This window comes from Pteropus vampyrus, unplaced genomic scaffold (assembly GCF_000151845.1).
Source record: "Pteropus vampyrus isolate Shadow unplaced genomic scaffold, Pvam_2.0 Scaffold153, whole genome shotgun sequence".
Taxonomy (NCBI): Eukaryota; Metazoa; Chordata; class Mammalia; order Chiroptera; family Pteropodidae; genus Pteropus; species Pteropus vampyrus.
Genome location: NW_011888934.1, coordinates 363,442 through 379,407, shown reverse-complemented (window position 1 = coordinate 379,407; position 15,966 = coordinate 363,442). Strand labels below are relative to the sequence as shown.

At 37.7% G+C, this 15,966-nt stretch overlaps 1 protein-coding gene and 1 pseudogene across 8 annotated transcripts in view; both read left to right on the top strand.

The window, feature by feature from the left end:
* The window catches only part of CDKN2B (cyclin dependent kinase inhibitor 2B), a 35,793-nt gene extending 34,829 nt beyond the window's left edge, over nucleotides 1-964 (top strand). For 5 of the 8 annotated variants that reach the window (XM_023536317.1, XM_023536319.1, XM_023536321.1 and 2 more), the window contains exons 3-4: nucleotides 493-668; nucleotides 800-964. In XM_023536317.1, coding sequence (XP_023392085.1) covers nucleotides 493-665 — 173 coding nt within the window. In that variant the 3' untranslated portion in view covers nucleotides 666-668; nucleotides 800-964. The remainder of the gene's footprint in view (nucleotides 1-492; nucleotides 669-799) is intronic. The other 3 variants (XM_023536318.1, XR_896435.2, XM_011369714.2) reach the window with 3 other exon arrangements.
* A 3,671-nt stretch (nucleotides 965-4,635) lies between these two features.
* On the top strand, nucleotides 4,636-15,865 carry LOC105298451 (annotated as a pseudogene).
* Nucleotides 15,866-15,966: the final 101 nt, after the last annotated feature.

The window sequence follows — 15,966 nt, the reverse complement described above, 5'->3', positions numbered from 1 at the left end:
TAGAAGGGGAGGCTGTCTTAGGGTGATCCGAGAAGCTGACTGATGAGAAGAGATTGGGAACTGGAGGCAGAGAAACTGGCAAGTGCAAAGACTGCGGCGAAAATGTGTGTGGAGGGACAGGAGGATCGAAAGGCAGGCTGGAGGGTGTACACAACGAGATCAGAGAGGAAGGCAGAGGCCAGATAATTGTAGGGGCCGTATAGGTCAAAGGATGTTTGGTCAAAACGTGGATTTTGTTCTAGAAACGTTAGGAAACCATTAGCTGGGTTGGGAGAGATGCCCTGAGGAAAAAGACAATGGTACTGGAACCAATGATTCCCAGATTTCCGAGCCTTGCCTAATCAAGTGTCCTCCGATTACGCGAGTTCGCTGAGTCGCTCGCCAGCCTCAGATGCAAGAGATGCTTGGGACCGCGCGAAGCGCGAGGCGACGTCGACGAGGTGGCAAGCACTCGGCACCCATTATATACCCGTTTTCCTCTCGCAACGCCAGTGGGCTGCGCAGCAGCGCTCTCCCTGCCCTCAGCCTGGCGGGCCCGGAGTGCGGAAGCGGTCGGCGAGCCCAGCACAGCTAGCAGGACAGTGGACGCGTGTGGGATTAGCGAGGCTCGGAAGTGCGGAGACAGCCGGCAGGGTCGCGATTCCAGGAACAGATCCCTGCGCTGAGGGGTTAGTGGACATTGTGAGGAAGTGTGCATGCAGGCAAAGTCCATTAGTGAATACCTGGGGGACTGCAAAAAAAGGAGGCTGGAATGGGTCTCACATCTTTCTAATGTCTTTTTTCTCTCCGCCGTCTGCAGATACCCCAACTGAAGACCAGAGATTCTTCAAAGGATCTTGATCTTCAGGAGAAATTGGGCGGCAAACATCACACCATCCCCGCCTCCCAATTTTCTTCTGCTTTTTAAAATTTCAGACCTTTTATGTGCATTTATATATTGTGATAAAAGGTTTTTTTAAAAAAATCGTTTCTGCCTTTTCATTGAGTTGGAGTTTTCGAGAGCGAGTAAGTACTCAAGCCCTGAGAGTATATGTATGCGGGCACTTCCTCTTTCGAGCCTTGTACCTACGGGGCGCTGTTGTTTTTACAGCCATTTTGTGAAGAAGGAAAACGAAGCTCAAATGGGTTTCGTGGCCTTTCTTGTATCAAACTGCCCAGCAAATGTTAAAGCCAGGCTCATTTTTTTGTAATCGTGTTCTTTCGTTCGCTCATTTATTTGGTCAACATTTATTGAGCACCTATTATGGCACCTTACCAGGGGTACAGTGAGGGGAGACAGACATCAGCTGTTAAACACATGACTAGAAATTTTAACGCACTTTCCTAGAATCAAAGACAGCGTTTATTTCTGGGACTCGCTGTCGTTTCATGTACCTCTTAAAAAGAAAACTGTAGCGTAAGAGTACACACCGTGGGTTGTAAGACACGTCCGGGTCTCAGATGATAAAATGTCAAAAGTCGGGTCTTGGGATTGAAAAAATGGGGTAAAAAGTGATGAAACCTTTCATCAGTCTGAAGGGACACCTTAAACTGACAGATTCTCGCCTGCCTGGCCTTCCGTTATTTACCCGGCTCCAAGATCCAAGCTCCCGCAAGGTTGGGGTATTTTACGCAAAGCGCCACACCCAGCAGGTAGCCCACAACCGTGGAGCCCCGTCTACAACTCATTCCGGGGCGTGCATGAGCTGGCTCCCTTTGTCCGGCCCAGCTCTCTGGGACCCACCCGCCAGCAGCTAGCTACTCCAGCGGGCTGTGAAGTTGCTGCTGACCTAGAAACTTCTCTGCCAGAGCAGGGAATGAATGCCGCATGGACTGAGTCCAACTTCAACTGGGTCCGGAAGGCTAAGCTGCTTCCTCCCAGGGGAGGTCACCACACCTCCAGTAACTTATTTATTTTTTATTGAGGTGCAATTTGCATGACAAAATTAATGATTTTAAAGTATACAATTCCGTGGTATTTAGTACACTCACAGCGTTGTGCAATCATTTTCATTTATCTAGTTTCAAAAATTTTCATCACCTCTAAAAGAGACCTCATACTCATTAAGCATTTCTCATTAAATCCTGCCTATCTTCAGGCTCTGGCAACCACTAATAGCCTTTTGTCTCTATGGGTTTACCTATTCTGGACACATTGTATGATTCCACTTCTATGAAATGTCCAGAATTTAATATAATTCCACTTATATGAGCTCTCCAGAATATATGTCTGTCTTTATGTCGGTTCCACAGTTTTGATGACTGTAGTTTTGTAATATGTTTTGAAATTGGGAAGTATTAATATTCCAACTTTTTCTTTTTCAAAATTATTTTGATCTGTTTCAACCTTGTATGTAGGGTTCCTTGCAATTCCATATAAATTTTAGAATCAACTTTTCCCATTTATGCAAAAAAAAAAAAAGGCTATTGAGCTTTTCATACGGATTGCATTGGATATGTAGATCACTTTGTTTACTATTGCCATCTTGATAATATTTCCAAACCATGAACACAGTATGTCGTTTCACTCATTTAGGTCTTTAATTCCAGCAATGTTTTGTAGTTTTCAGTGCATAAGTATAACAAGGACTTGGTTAAATAAATTCCTAAGTATTTTACTCTTTTTGATGCTATTAAAAAATGGATTGTTTTTCTTAACTTACTTTTTGGATTGTTCATTACTAGGGTATAGAAATACAAATAATTTTTGTGTGTTGATCTTTTATCCTGCAGCCTCACTGATTTTGTCTATTTGCCCTACTAGAATTTTGTGTGTGTGTGCATGTCTATTGTGTGTATTCTTTAGGAGTTTCTATATATATAATCATGTCATCTGCAAAGAGGGGTAGTTTTACTTGTTCCCTTCCAGTTTGGATGGTTCTTATTTCATTTTTCTTGCCCAACTGTTCTGGTTAGAACTTTCAGGACAATGCCGATTATTTTGAATGGCAGTCTAAAGCAAACATTCTTGTCTTATTTCTGATCTTAGTGGGAAATCTTTCACTCTTTCACCATTGAATATGATGTTAGCAGTAGTTTCTTCATAAATGCCCTACCATATTGAGGAAGTTTTCTTCTAGTCTTAGTTTGTTGAATATTTTTATTACGAAAGACTTGGGTTTTATAAAATTATTTTACTGCATTGAGACAATCATGGTTTTTTTCTTCATTCTATTAATATGGTATATTACATTGATTGATTTTCATATGTTGAATTCCTGGCATTTCTGGGATAACTCTCACTTATTCGTGGTGTGTAGTCCTTTTAACATTCTGCTGGATTGAGTTTGCAAGTATTTTTATTTATTTACTTTTGCATCTATACGCATAGGGAATATTCGTCTGTAGTTTTCTTCTCTTGTGACATCTTTGTCTGGTTTCAGCATCAGGGTAATGTTGGCCCCATTGAATGAGTTAGGAAGTGTTCACTACTCTTCTATTTCTTGGAAGAGTTTGAGAAGAACTGGTGTTAATTGTTCTCTAAACTTTTAGTACAATTCACTAGGCAAGCCATCTAGTCCTGGGCTTTTCTTTGCGTATGTGTGGAGGAGAGGAGGGTGACTACTGATTAAATCTTACTTGTTGTAAGTCTTCAAATTTTCTTTTTTTTTTTTTCTTGAGTCAGTTTTGTTACTTTGTGTGTTCCCAGGAATTTTGTCCATTTCAGGTAGGTTACCTAATTTGTTGGTATACAATCGTTCATAATTTTCTCTTATAATCCTTTTTTATCTCCTTAAGGTTGCTAGTACTGTCTCCATTATGCTGTGTTTAAGTCATCTTTTTCTTTATCAAACATTTATTTAGTTGCTGTAAACCTTTGACTATTTTCCAGAGTAAGTCAATTCTGACAGTTATCTTGTTGGTGTTTCTGATAGGGATTGGCCCTTGGAGCTTCCTATTCTGTCATTTTCACTAAGGCCACTTTAATTTTCCTGTTTGTTTTGTTTTGTTTTAGAGCAGAAGGACAGAATGCCTCTGATATGTCAAGTTTCTTTCTCCATATATCCCCTGTGACTGAGATTCAGTGCCCCAATGCCCTGCCTTCCCATTCGGGGTCTCCGGCCCCACCATATCTCTGAACCTTTCTAGCTCAAACACTCAGCTATCTCCTTCCAAATTTTCTACACTCTCCCTCCTCCTCCTCCCTTCCGTCCCCACTGTAGGAGCTGGCTCCTCTCCACAATTCCTCTCCTGCGTGCGCTCATACACACCGTTTCGGAGATTCCTTAGATGCAATCACTCCCGTACCCCTTGCCCGCAGCCTCCTTTAGGATGGGCGCCTCAGCTAAAGCACAGGCAGGTGCTATTTTAAAGCCCCAAAGGCCTCAGGCAGGATTGAGTGTGTCTCCCACGCCCTCTCACAGGTACGTACTCGCGGGTCCTCCGCTGCGCCGTTCAGGAACACGCGGAGCACGCGTACTCCTCGCCCAGCCAGCAGCGAGAAGCGCGCGGTGGCTGAGCCGCGCAACTGGGCCTGGATCTCACAAGGGCGGGGTCAGAAACTCTTTCGGCTTTGTCTTGTTAAAAAAAAAAAAAAAAAGGAGGGGGCAGAGGGAGGAGGAGGAGAAGGAAGGTGAGAGAAAGAGGACAAAGGGAGGAGTTTTAAGTCTGTTCAAAACCGTAAGGTTGGAGGAAAGCTGAGAAGGTTTTGCGACGATGACGGCCAAAACTTTCAGAGCCAACCAGCGGTGGAGGATAAAAAAGGCACTGCTGAATTGAAAATTTTTCAGCTTCCATGGGGCAACTGGGAGTCTGCGGCTTGGGAGAGTAGTCCTGGGCCCAGCCGTGTCACAGGTCGGAGAATGGCTGTGGTGCCCAGGTTCCGGAGTAGTCCCTGGGATGGCCCCAGGGGAAGGGGTTCCCGCACCTCCTTCCAGATCTCACATACCTGATTTAAGCAGTAATGTTCAAGTAATAAGCATGAGAGAGAATCTATTGCATGACCTCTCTTCTAACTTGGGGGGGAGAGGATTGTCAGAATCCAATCTCTGACTCCATCGTCACATGGCATTATCCTCTGAGTCTCTTGGTGTTGTCAAATCTCCCTCTCTTTTTTCTTATAAGGACATCCGTCACTGGATTTAGGGCCCACTCTAAAGCCAGCATTATCTCATGCTGAGATCCTTAATTTAATTGCATCTGCAAAGACCCTATTTCCAAATAAACTCACATCTATAGGTACTAGGGGTTTGGACTTGGACATATCTTTTTGAAATACACTATTCAACTTACTCCACTGCCTAATTCATGCTTTTTCCCCTAGTTCCTAAAGAATAAGAATAAGAATAAACATTTAGGACCAGGGATACATTTTTTTCAGAGACTAGCCTCAAAACTGAAAGCTCTTGCAAAATTAGTCTAAGACATCCAGAATCTCTGGTAAATAAAATCGGAGCTCTGACTAGATGTGCATTTGTAGAGTAAGCCAAAGAGGATAGGGATGTGAATTTTGAGCCATTAGGAAAAATTTGAACAAGATTTCTTTCCCATAAACTGGTGAGGACACTAACAGGAATGATCTCTTAATAGAACCAGGTGGATTAAGAAAGATAAATTGGCACACAGGATTAACTCAGACTGGTGAAGAGGAGAGTAGTAGAATAGAGTGGGGCTGCTTTCCTCATGCAGAGTGAGGGCTGTCTTCTTGTGCACCCTCCTATGATGCATTTAGATACAATCACAGAACATAATCTTGTTTTAATGTACCTAGAGAAAATTAGCATTACATTTCTATTTTTCCAAACATTTTCAGAAACAATATCTCAATGAATTGTTGCAACCCCCTATAAGGCATTGCAATTCCAAATTTAAAATCAGGGAATAGAGAATCTGAGAGATCACACAATTTTCTGAGGGCATGAGAATCCTCCAGGCTTTCAATTGTGATACAGAGATTGCAGAAACTTCCTCAGCTACTATTTACTTTACCCACTTTATAAATGAAGAAGCTGAAGCTTAGGTGCCGTAGCTGGCCCAACCACATACATCTAGTGACTGATGGATCCAGTATTTGGTCCTAGTTTTGTTCAGAAGGGCATAGACTATGGCCATTGATCCTGACATTGCTCTAGACTGGGTAGTTTAGGGCCTTTGACCTTTCTTAAAAAGGCATCTGAGATTAAAACCACCCTGCTTCTCATGCCTGGTTTTATCAGAGACCTCAATATAAGTACTCCTGATCAATTTCCTCTACCTCCCCTTCATTCCCATAATGCTCTATACTTCTTTGTCCTTAGCCCACACCTCTCCCACCTCCCAAACTTTCCACCGTGCTCTCTGGTATACCTACTACATAATCAGCCAGTGTCCTATAGCCTCAATTTCTTCTTAGTTAAGTTTCTGCCTCCTTCTTGGTATAAATGCTATCCAAAACTCCTTGGAGGACACTGAATTTCTATCAGGTTTCTGAAGTAGAAGCTTTTATTCTCTCTCATGAGCAACCTATCTGAAAGTCAGGAAGTGAATTTGAGACCCTCCTTACTTACCATTGTTTTTGCCCTAACTGTTATGGATTGAACTGTGTGCACTTAGATACAGATACGTGCACAGGGAGAATGCCATATGAAGATGACCGCAGAGATCTACAGCCAAATAACAGCAAAGAGATTTCCAGCAAATAACCAGAAACTGGAGGAGAGACGTGGAACAGATTGTCCCTCACCACTCTCAAAAATAATCTTATTGACACCTTGATCTCAGACTTCTAGCCTTCAGAATTGTGAGACAATAAGTATCTGTTGTTTAAGCCACATAATTTGTGATTCTTTGTTATGGAAGCCCTAGCAAGCTAATATACCAACCCTCTGGTAAAAACCCTTTTTAAAACTCAGACCATTCAACCTAACTCATCCTTCAGATCTCAATTTAATGCTTATTTCCTCAAGGAGACTTCCTTGATCAGGGTCTTTTATATAAACTCTCCCAGAATGATTTTCCTTCTTTTTGGAGTACATATTTGCCTCAGTTTGCAATTGCACAAATGTTAGTGTTGTTTGATTAATAATATTTGGCTTCACCTCTAGTCTCTAAATTCCATGACCTCAGCAAAAGTTTCTGTTTTGCTCACCATCATATCTCCAAAGTAGGTGCTCAGCAAATATTTGTTGTGAATTAAAGCATTGCATTGTTTTAGAAGTTAATTTCTTTTTAAAATACAAATAACCTTTGGCAAATATAATCCACCAAGCATTATCATCCATCCAATATTTAATATGTACATGAAGTTTAGGCCTAAGAGGGCTCTGAGTTTTGTGTTATAATTTCTTCCTAAATGACACTTGGCTTCTTTTTGAATCCTATTTCCTGTTCGTGTCTATTTTGACCACTATTTTATTGACTTTTTTTTTTTTTTTTTTGCTTATTTAAGTATTTTATTGACAGTCCTGTGGTCTCCAGAATCTTCTTCATAGTCTTTAGCAGCATTTGCCCTAGATACTTTTTGGGAAATTTGGGGCAACTATTGTCACATTTTCATAGGTGTTATCTTCCCAATGGGAGCTCAAATGGCAAATGTCGTGCAGGGGTTTCAGACATGAAAGTGGATTAAGATGCTAGACATAGAAGAGAGAAACATATCAGACAGAATTCAGCTGCATAATTTTTAATTTAATATAAAATTTTAGTACTTATTATATTTGCAGAGTTTAAAAAATCAAATATTATTACTATATGGTATTGTGGCATAATAAAAAATATATTTGGTCTTTGCTAACTCGCCTACACACACACACACACACACACACACACACACACACACACACACACACACGCATTCCTTCCTTTCCGGGCACAGAGCTGCTAAAACCATTGGAAATTCTTTTGTATGCTAATGAATGAGTCATAGTCAAGGCTTCCAGATAGCTTCAAATTGGGGACCAGTCACTAGGAAAATCAAGCCATGATAAGGATTGGAACTGTCAGTCTCCCTCCCCACCTCAGGGGAGGAAAGGGGGATGAAGATTGAGTTCAATCACCAATGGCCAATGATTTAATCAATCATGTCTATGCAATGAAACTGCCATACAAACCCCTAAACAGTGAGATTCGGAGGGCTTCTGAGTTTGTAAGCTTTTGAGGAGCTGAGAGGCGGTGTGCCTGCAGACGGCACGGTTAAGCAACACCCCCACACATACATTTGGATAGCCAAATGACAAGTTGATACACAAAATGTGGTATCATTCAACCTAAAAAATAACAAAATACTGACACATGCTACATTGTGGATGAACCTTCAAACATAAGGCCAAGCAGAAGAAGCTTATGTCTACAAAAGGCCACATATTGTATAATTCTTTTTATTTGAAATGTCCAGAATAGCCAATTCCATAGAGATAGAAAGTAAAATTGTAGTTTCCAGGGGCTAGGGGAAGTGAGAAGTAAGGAGCAACTGCTAAGATATGGGGATTCTTCTGGGGCTGACGAAAATATTCCGGAGTTAGATTGTGATGATGGTAGCCCTACTCTGTGAATATATTGTAAACCACTGAATTGTCTACTTCAGAAGTGTGAACTTTATGGTATGTGAATTATATCACAATAAAGCTGTTATTAAAAACAAACAGAGACACCATTGCCTCTTAAAAAAAAATCCCCAAATATTTCAGTGACTTTCATGCCTATAATGTCTCTTTTATCTCATCTACTACTATTTTTCACTGTAATATTTTGCTTCAGCCACAGTAACCTTCCTTGCCATTCTTCAGACAAGCCAGGCACTCTCCCAACTTAAGGTTTTAGAGCTGTTCTCTCTACCTGGAATCCTCTTCACCAAAGACTAATTATCTCATCACTATGTGTCATTTTCTTATGCTGACCAACCTGTTTAATATTGTTTACAACCTGTGCATTCCTCTGCTGACCCTCCTTACACTACACTAGTTTTTCTTTTCCTCCTAGTACCTCCACTTTCAAACATACTATAAAATTTACTTGTTTCTTATATATTTTAGCTATTGTTTATTTTTCTTCCTTAATGCTAAAATGCAAACTTTTGAAAGGCAGGAATCTCTGGCCTGTTTTGGTAATTGCTGTAAGTACTTATAGCAATGCCTGGCACATAGTAAGCATTTTAAACATATTTTTGATAAATAAATGATGGGCTTCCTTTCAAATATATAAAGAACATTTTCTTTCAATTAGACTATGAAGAGAATACAGGTGACTGCTACATAACAAATGAATGAACAAAAGAAATAAATCCCATTTTCTAATATTTAAAAGTTGTTGATCATGTCCCTTTTCTGAGTCAGGCCAGGAGGTTTAGAGCTCTCTGGTACAATGTAATGCTTCAGAAGACATCATTGTCATGTAAAGGATAAACAGCATAAAGAGCCTGGAATTTAGAGACAGACCATATGGATCTGATCCTGGTTATGCCACTGTTAACTGTGAGTGACTTGGATGAATTACATAACATCCCTAAGCATCAGTTTCCTCATCTGTGAAATGTGGAATTTAATGGTATCTGCCTCACAAATGTGTTGTGAGAACCAAAATATTTAATACTTATTAAATAAATAGCATACTGTCTGGTAAGTGGACAGCGTTGAATGAACATTAGTTATTTTTATGCTTACAACATAGTATTTTTTAATATTTTTTTAATTTTTCAATTATAATTGGGTTACAATATTATATTAGTTTCAGGTGTTCAGCATAGTGATTAAAGATCTATATAACTCACAAAATGATCACTCCAATAAATCTAGTGCCTCTCTACCCACATACATATTTATTATAATATCATTGACTATGTTCTTTATAGTCAAGGATATTTTATATCTATTTTGTATCTATTTTGATACATTTTGTATCTCCATGACTATTTTGTAACTACCCATTTGTACTTCTCAATCTCTTTCCCCTTTTTCAATGACCCCCCCTACTCCCATCTGGTGACTTTCAAAATGTTCTCTGTATCTATATGAGTGTTTCTGGGTTTTTTTGTTGTTGTTTATTTTGTACTTTAGTCGTTCTCTGTCTGACTTACTCCGTTCTCCCCCTTGTGAGGATGAAGGTAGGACTGATCAGTTATTTACAAATATAGAAGAAGCCATTTATACTGCTGAATGTTGAGGAATAATAGAAATGTCCAGTGTTAAGAGAGAGTACAAGAGAATGAAAAGAATCCATGATAGAGTTAAATTCATGACATAGAGTTAAATTCATGACATAGTACTCTATTATGGTTTTGTTATTCAGTATAGAACTTGAGAGTTAATCTTCATAAAAGGCAATATGAAGCATTCTTGTAGTGAAAAAAAATGTTTTGTATTTAACTGTATTAATGGCTGTGATATTTTACTATAGTTTTGCAAGATATTACCATTGGGTAGATAAAGGGTACCCAGGATCTGTCTGTATTCTTTCCTAGAGTTGCCTGTGAATCTATTAGTCTCTCAAAATAAAAAGCTTAATGAAAAATAATAAAACAAAATATACTTCGGATATTCTAGAAAGCCGATCATGTTTTATTTGGATGATGAAATTAAAGGAAATTTAAATATTTTTTTTTGGTGACTTGTATATATCTTTTAAATTTTCACACAGGAATTTCTTTTGGAGTAAAAAAAAGTATCATTTACATGAAATTTAATGAAACCTTTTGAAATACATTGATAGCTCTGTTTTATTATATACAAACTATTAAGAATTAAGAGTATTATTGACAGCCTTTACAGGCCAGTGCATTAGAACATAGTGTAAATTAAACACTGCTGACCACCATGTGTCTCTGTTGTCTAAACAGCCAAAATCTAGATTAGCTGACCCCAACATCTGGCATTGTGCTTAGTTATTACATATTGTTTCTTCAATGAGCATTTCCAACTCCCTACTTGACCTATAACTCAACCACATTCCTTCATAGAATCTCATGCTCTTAATTAGTGGAAAATACCTGTGATTTAACATTAGTTTCAATTGCTGGGTTCAGCCTTCAGTTGTCAGGATATTCTGTGAATTTACTGAATTACTGCCAAGCATTTATTGACAGGAAAAGAGATGAATCAACTTCTCTTTTTCTTCTTAAAGTAATTTGTTTGTTAAATCATAGGGCATAGTTCACTGTATATTCTGGTAATTCTTTCCTCTGATTTAAGACTTCTATTGCTCATGATGACATCTGCTGTTATACTGATAAATGTTCTTTTGTAGGTAATCTTTTATCATTAGTTACTGTTACGAATTTTACTTTATCTGGAATTCTGCAGTTTTACCACCATTTGTTTAGGGATGAATTTAATTTCTCTAGCCTGGAACTTATTTTGTTTCCTGAATCTAAGGATTTCAGTGTCTCTATAATTTTGGTAAACGTTTTGACCTTCACATTTTCCTCAAACATTGCCTATCAATCCTCCATTCTGTCATTCTCTCTGTTCTTTCCACCTGGGACTTCTATTAGTTTTTACGTTACTCCTCTTTTACACCATTTCATTTAACATCTCTCGCATATTCCCTCTCTCTCTCTCTCTTTCCCACCCCCTCGCTTTTTAAAAAATATTTTTATTGAAATATATCTAATATCCAATATTATATTTGTTTCGAGTGCACATCATAGTCATTCAGCATTTATATACCTAAAGAAATGATTACCATGATAAATCCAGCAACCATTTGACACCGTACGATGCTATTATAATATTATTGACTATATCCCCTATGCTATATATTACATTCCCTTGACTTATTTGTTTTATACCTGGAAATTTGAACCTCTTATTCCCCTTTATCATTTTCCTTTTTTAAAAAATTTTTCAATTACAGTTGACATTCAATATTATTTTATATTAGTTTCAGGTGTACACCCTAGCAGTTAGACATTTATATAATGTTCTAAGTGATCCCCCTGACTAGGCTAGTACCCACTGGCACTATACATAGTTATTACCATTTCATTGACTATATTCCCTATGCTGTACTTCACATTCCCACGACTGTTTTGTAACTAGCAATTTGTACTTCTTAATACCTTCACTTTTTTCACCATGTGCCCAGATCTTCCCATCTGGCAACTATCAGCTTGTTCCCTGCATCTATGAGTCTGTTTCTGTTTTGTCTGTTTATTTATTTTGTTCTTTAGATTCCACATATATGTGAAATCATATGGTATTTGTCCTTCTCTGTCTGACTTATTTCACTTAGCACAATACCTTCCAGGTCCACCCATGTTGTCACAAATGGTAAGATTTCATTCTTTTTTGTGGTTGAGTAATATTCTGTTGTATAGATATACCACTTCTTTATCTAATCATCTATCGATGGGCACTTAGGTTGCTTTCATATCTTGGTTATTGAGTAATGCTGCAATTAACATAAAGGCGCATATATCTTTTCGAATTAGTGTTTTGAATTTCTTCAAATAAATACCCAGAGGTGGAATTTCTGGGTCATAAGGCAGTTCTATTTTTAGTATTTTAGGAGATGCCATACTGCTTTTTATAGTAGCTGTACCAATTTGCAATCTCACCAACAGTGCACAAGGGTTCCCTTTTCTCCTCATCCTCACCAACACTTGTTTTGTGTTGATTTATTGATGATAGACATTCTGACAGATGTGAGGTGATATCTCATTGTGGTTTTCATTTGCATTTTTCTAATATTTAGTGATATTGAGTATCTTTGCATATGTCTATTGGCCATCTGTATGTCCTCTTTGGATAAATACCTATTCAGGTCCTCTGCCCATTTTTTAATTGGATGAGGTTTTTTTTTTAGTGTTAAGTTGTATAAGTTCTTTATAAATTTTGGGTATTAACCCCTTATTAGATTATATTATTGGTGAATATCTTCTCCTGATTGGCAGGAGAAGAAATGGATTGTCTTTCCATTTTGTTGATGGTTTCCTTTGCTGTGCAATAAACTTTTAGTTTAATGTAGTCCCGTTTGTTTATTTTTCCTTTTATTTCCCTTGCCTGAGGCAACATACCAGAAAAAAATGTTACTAAGAGCAATGTCAGAGAGTTTAGTGCCTATGTTTTCTTCTAGGAGTTTTATGGTTTACAGTCTTACATTTAAGTCTTTAATCCATTTTAAGTTTACTATTGTATATAGTGTGAGTAGGTGGTCTAGTTTCATTATTTGCATCTGTCCAGTTTTCCCAGCATCATTTAATGAATAGACTATCTTTATCCCATTGTATATTCTTTCTTTTTTTTTTTTTTGTCATAAATTAATTGACCATAAGGGTGTGGGTCTATTTCTGGGCTCTCAATTCTGTTCCATTGATCTATATGTCTGTTTTTATGTGAGTTCCATACTGTTTTGATTGCTATAGTTTTGTAGTATAGTTTGATATCAGATAGTGTGAGACCTCCAACTTTGTTCTTCTTTCTATGGCTATTTGGGGTTTTTTATGGTTCCATACAAATTTTAGGATAATTTGTTTGTGTTCTGTGAAAAATGCTGTTGGTATGTTGATAGCGATTGCATTGATTGCTTTGCGTAGTATGGACATTTTAACAATGTTAATTCTTCCTATTTGTGAGCATGGTATATGCTTCCATTTATTCTTCTTCAGTGTCTTATAATTTTTTATTATAAGTCTTTTATCTCTTTGATTAAATTTATTCCTAGGTATTTTATTTATTTTTTGATGCAATTGTAAATGGTAATATTCTTGTGAGGTCTGAAAGAAGGAAACAGAAGCAAAATGCTCTGGGGGAATTCACCTAAAACCTAAGCCACACGGGATTTTCATGGATAAAGCCACACTTAAAATTAACTCATTTTCCAAAATACAAAACTTAAAAGGCAAAATTTTCCATGAACAAATATCGGCAGATGAGAAGATAGTCTGGTTAAATTCCTAAAAACTTGAGATAATAGAAACATCAGCTCAAATTATCAAATAAGTAGAAGATGACAAACGATATGAAAACATAATAAAAAGTAAAAATATATGTTTTTAAGTGTACTTTAGTAAAAGAGAATAATGGAAGTGAAAAATATAGTCATTAAAAATAAAAATCATTGGAAGGGTTAAACAGCAGATGAACACCTGCTGTAAAGAGAGTGTGGTCAACTGGATAACAGACCTGAATAAATACCCAGAATAAGAGAAGAAGGTGGAGAGAAAGTCCTAGCCACAGTAGTCAGACAAGAAAAAGAAATAAAAAGCCTCTAAATTAGGAAGAAGGAAAACTGTCATTATTTGCAGATGACATGATATTATACAGAGAGAAACCTAGAGAGTCTACCAAAAAATTATTAGAACCGATAAGTGAATTCAGTAAAGTAGCAGAGTATAAAATTAATATTCATAAATAAGTTGCATTTCTATACACCAATAGCTTTTTTTGAAGGTATGTTGGCTTTAATTTATTGCCTTCTAGTCACTGAGGAATAATAAGATCAAAATCTCATGATATTAGCTCTAAGCAGTTTTAAATTTTCCTCCCCAAAATTATAATCTCTGAACAATGTTGACCCTAATAGGTTGAGAGAATTATATGCTGAAAATACAATATTAAAAATCAACCCTTCTTCTGGACAGGACGGTGGGTGCGAGACTAGAGTGACTCTACTTTGACACGAAGTTTTCAGCAAATGAGCCACGATTAATATAGTTATAATTAGTCATGTAGCTCTTGGGAAATCCACAGTTGTAAAAGTTATTCCTGAAGTTCACACTGTTAGGTTCGAAAATGAACTAGAAAGAAATGTTACAATCAAGCTTGGATATGCTAATGCTAAGATTTATAAACTTGATGACCCAAGGTTGTCCTCAGCCAGAATGTTATAGATCCTGTGGAAGTAGTACGCCAGATGAGTTTCCTACAGACATTCCAGGGACCAAAGGGAACCTCAAATGAGTCAGGCATATCTCCTTTGTTGACTGTCCTGGCTACGATATTTTGATGGCTACTATGTTGAACAGTGTAGCAGTGATGGGTGCAGCAGTGATGGATACAGCTCTTCCTGTGTTAGTTGGTAATCTTGTCCTCTGAACACTTGGCTGCTATAGAAATCATGAAACTGATTCTACAAAATAAATTGATTTGGTAAAAGAAAGCCAGGCTAAAGGATAATATGAACAGATCATTGTATTTGTACAAGGTACAGTAGCAGGAGCTCCTATTATTCCAATTTCTGCTCAGCTGAAATATAATATTGAAGTTGTCTGTGAGTACATGGTAAAGAAAATTCCAGTGCCCCCAAGAAACTTTACTTTAGAACCCTGACTTACTATTGTTATTAGATCCTTTGATGTCAACAAACTTGGCTATGAAGTTGATGACTTTAAGAGAGGTGTAGCTGGTGGTAATATTCTAAGAGGAGTGTTAAAAGTGGACTAGGAGATAGAAGTCAGACCTGGTATAATTTCCAAAGATAGTGATAGAAAACTCATGTGTAAACCAACCTTCCAAAACTGTATCATCGTTTGCAGAACATAATGATCTTCGATATGCTGCTCCAGAAGGTCTTTTGAGAATAGGAACAAAAGCTGGCCTCACTTTGTGTTGGGCTGACAGACTGGTGGGGCAGGTACTTGGTGCAGTTGGAGCTTTACCTGAGAACTTCACAGAACTGGAAATTCCTTATTTCCTGCTTAGATGGCTTCCAGGTATACATACTGAAGAAGACAAGATAGTAGTAAAGATGCAAAAATTGTCTAAGAATGAAGTGCTAATGATGAACATAGGATTTCTGTCGACAGGAGGAATTAGTGTAGTCGAGGCTGATTTGGCAAAATCTTTTTAACTAATTTTGTGTACACAGAAGTAGAAAAAAAATTGCCCTTAACCAAAAAATTGAGAAACACTGGAATTTAATTGGTTGGGGTAAAATAAGAAAAGAACTGACAATAAAGCCAGTAGTAGATGATGACTGCAGAATTCTAGTTAAAGAATACATTTGGATAAAGTCAAACCTTCTCTTACCTATCTAGGGATATATTTTTAAAACAATACTGGGGAATGAATTTCACAGCTTATTACCTTAGTAGTAGCTGTTATTCTTATCTTTTGGCGATGAAAATTTAAACTTTAG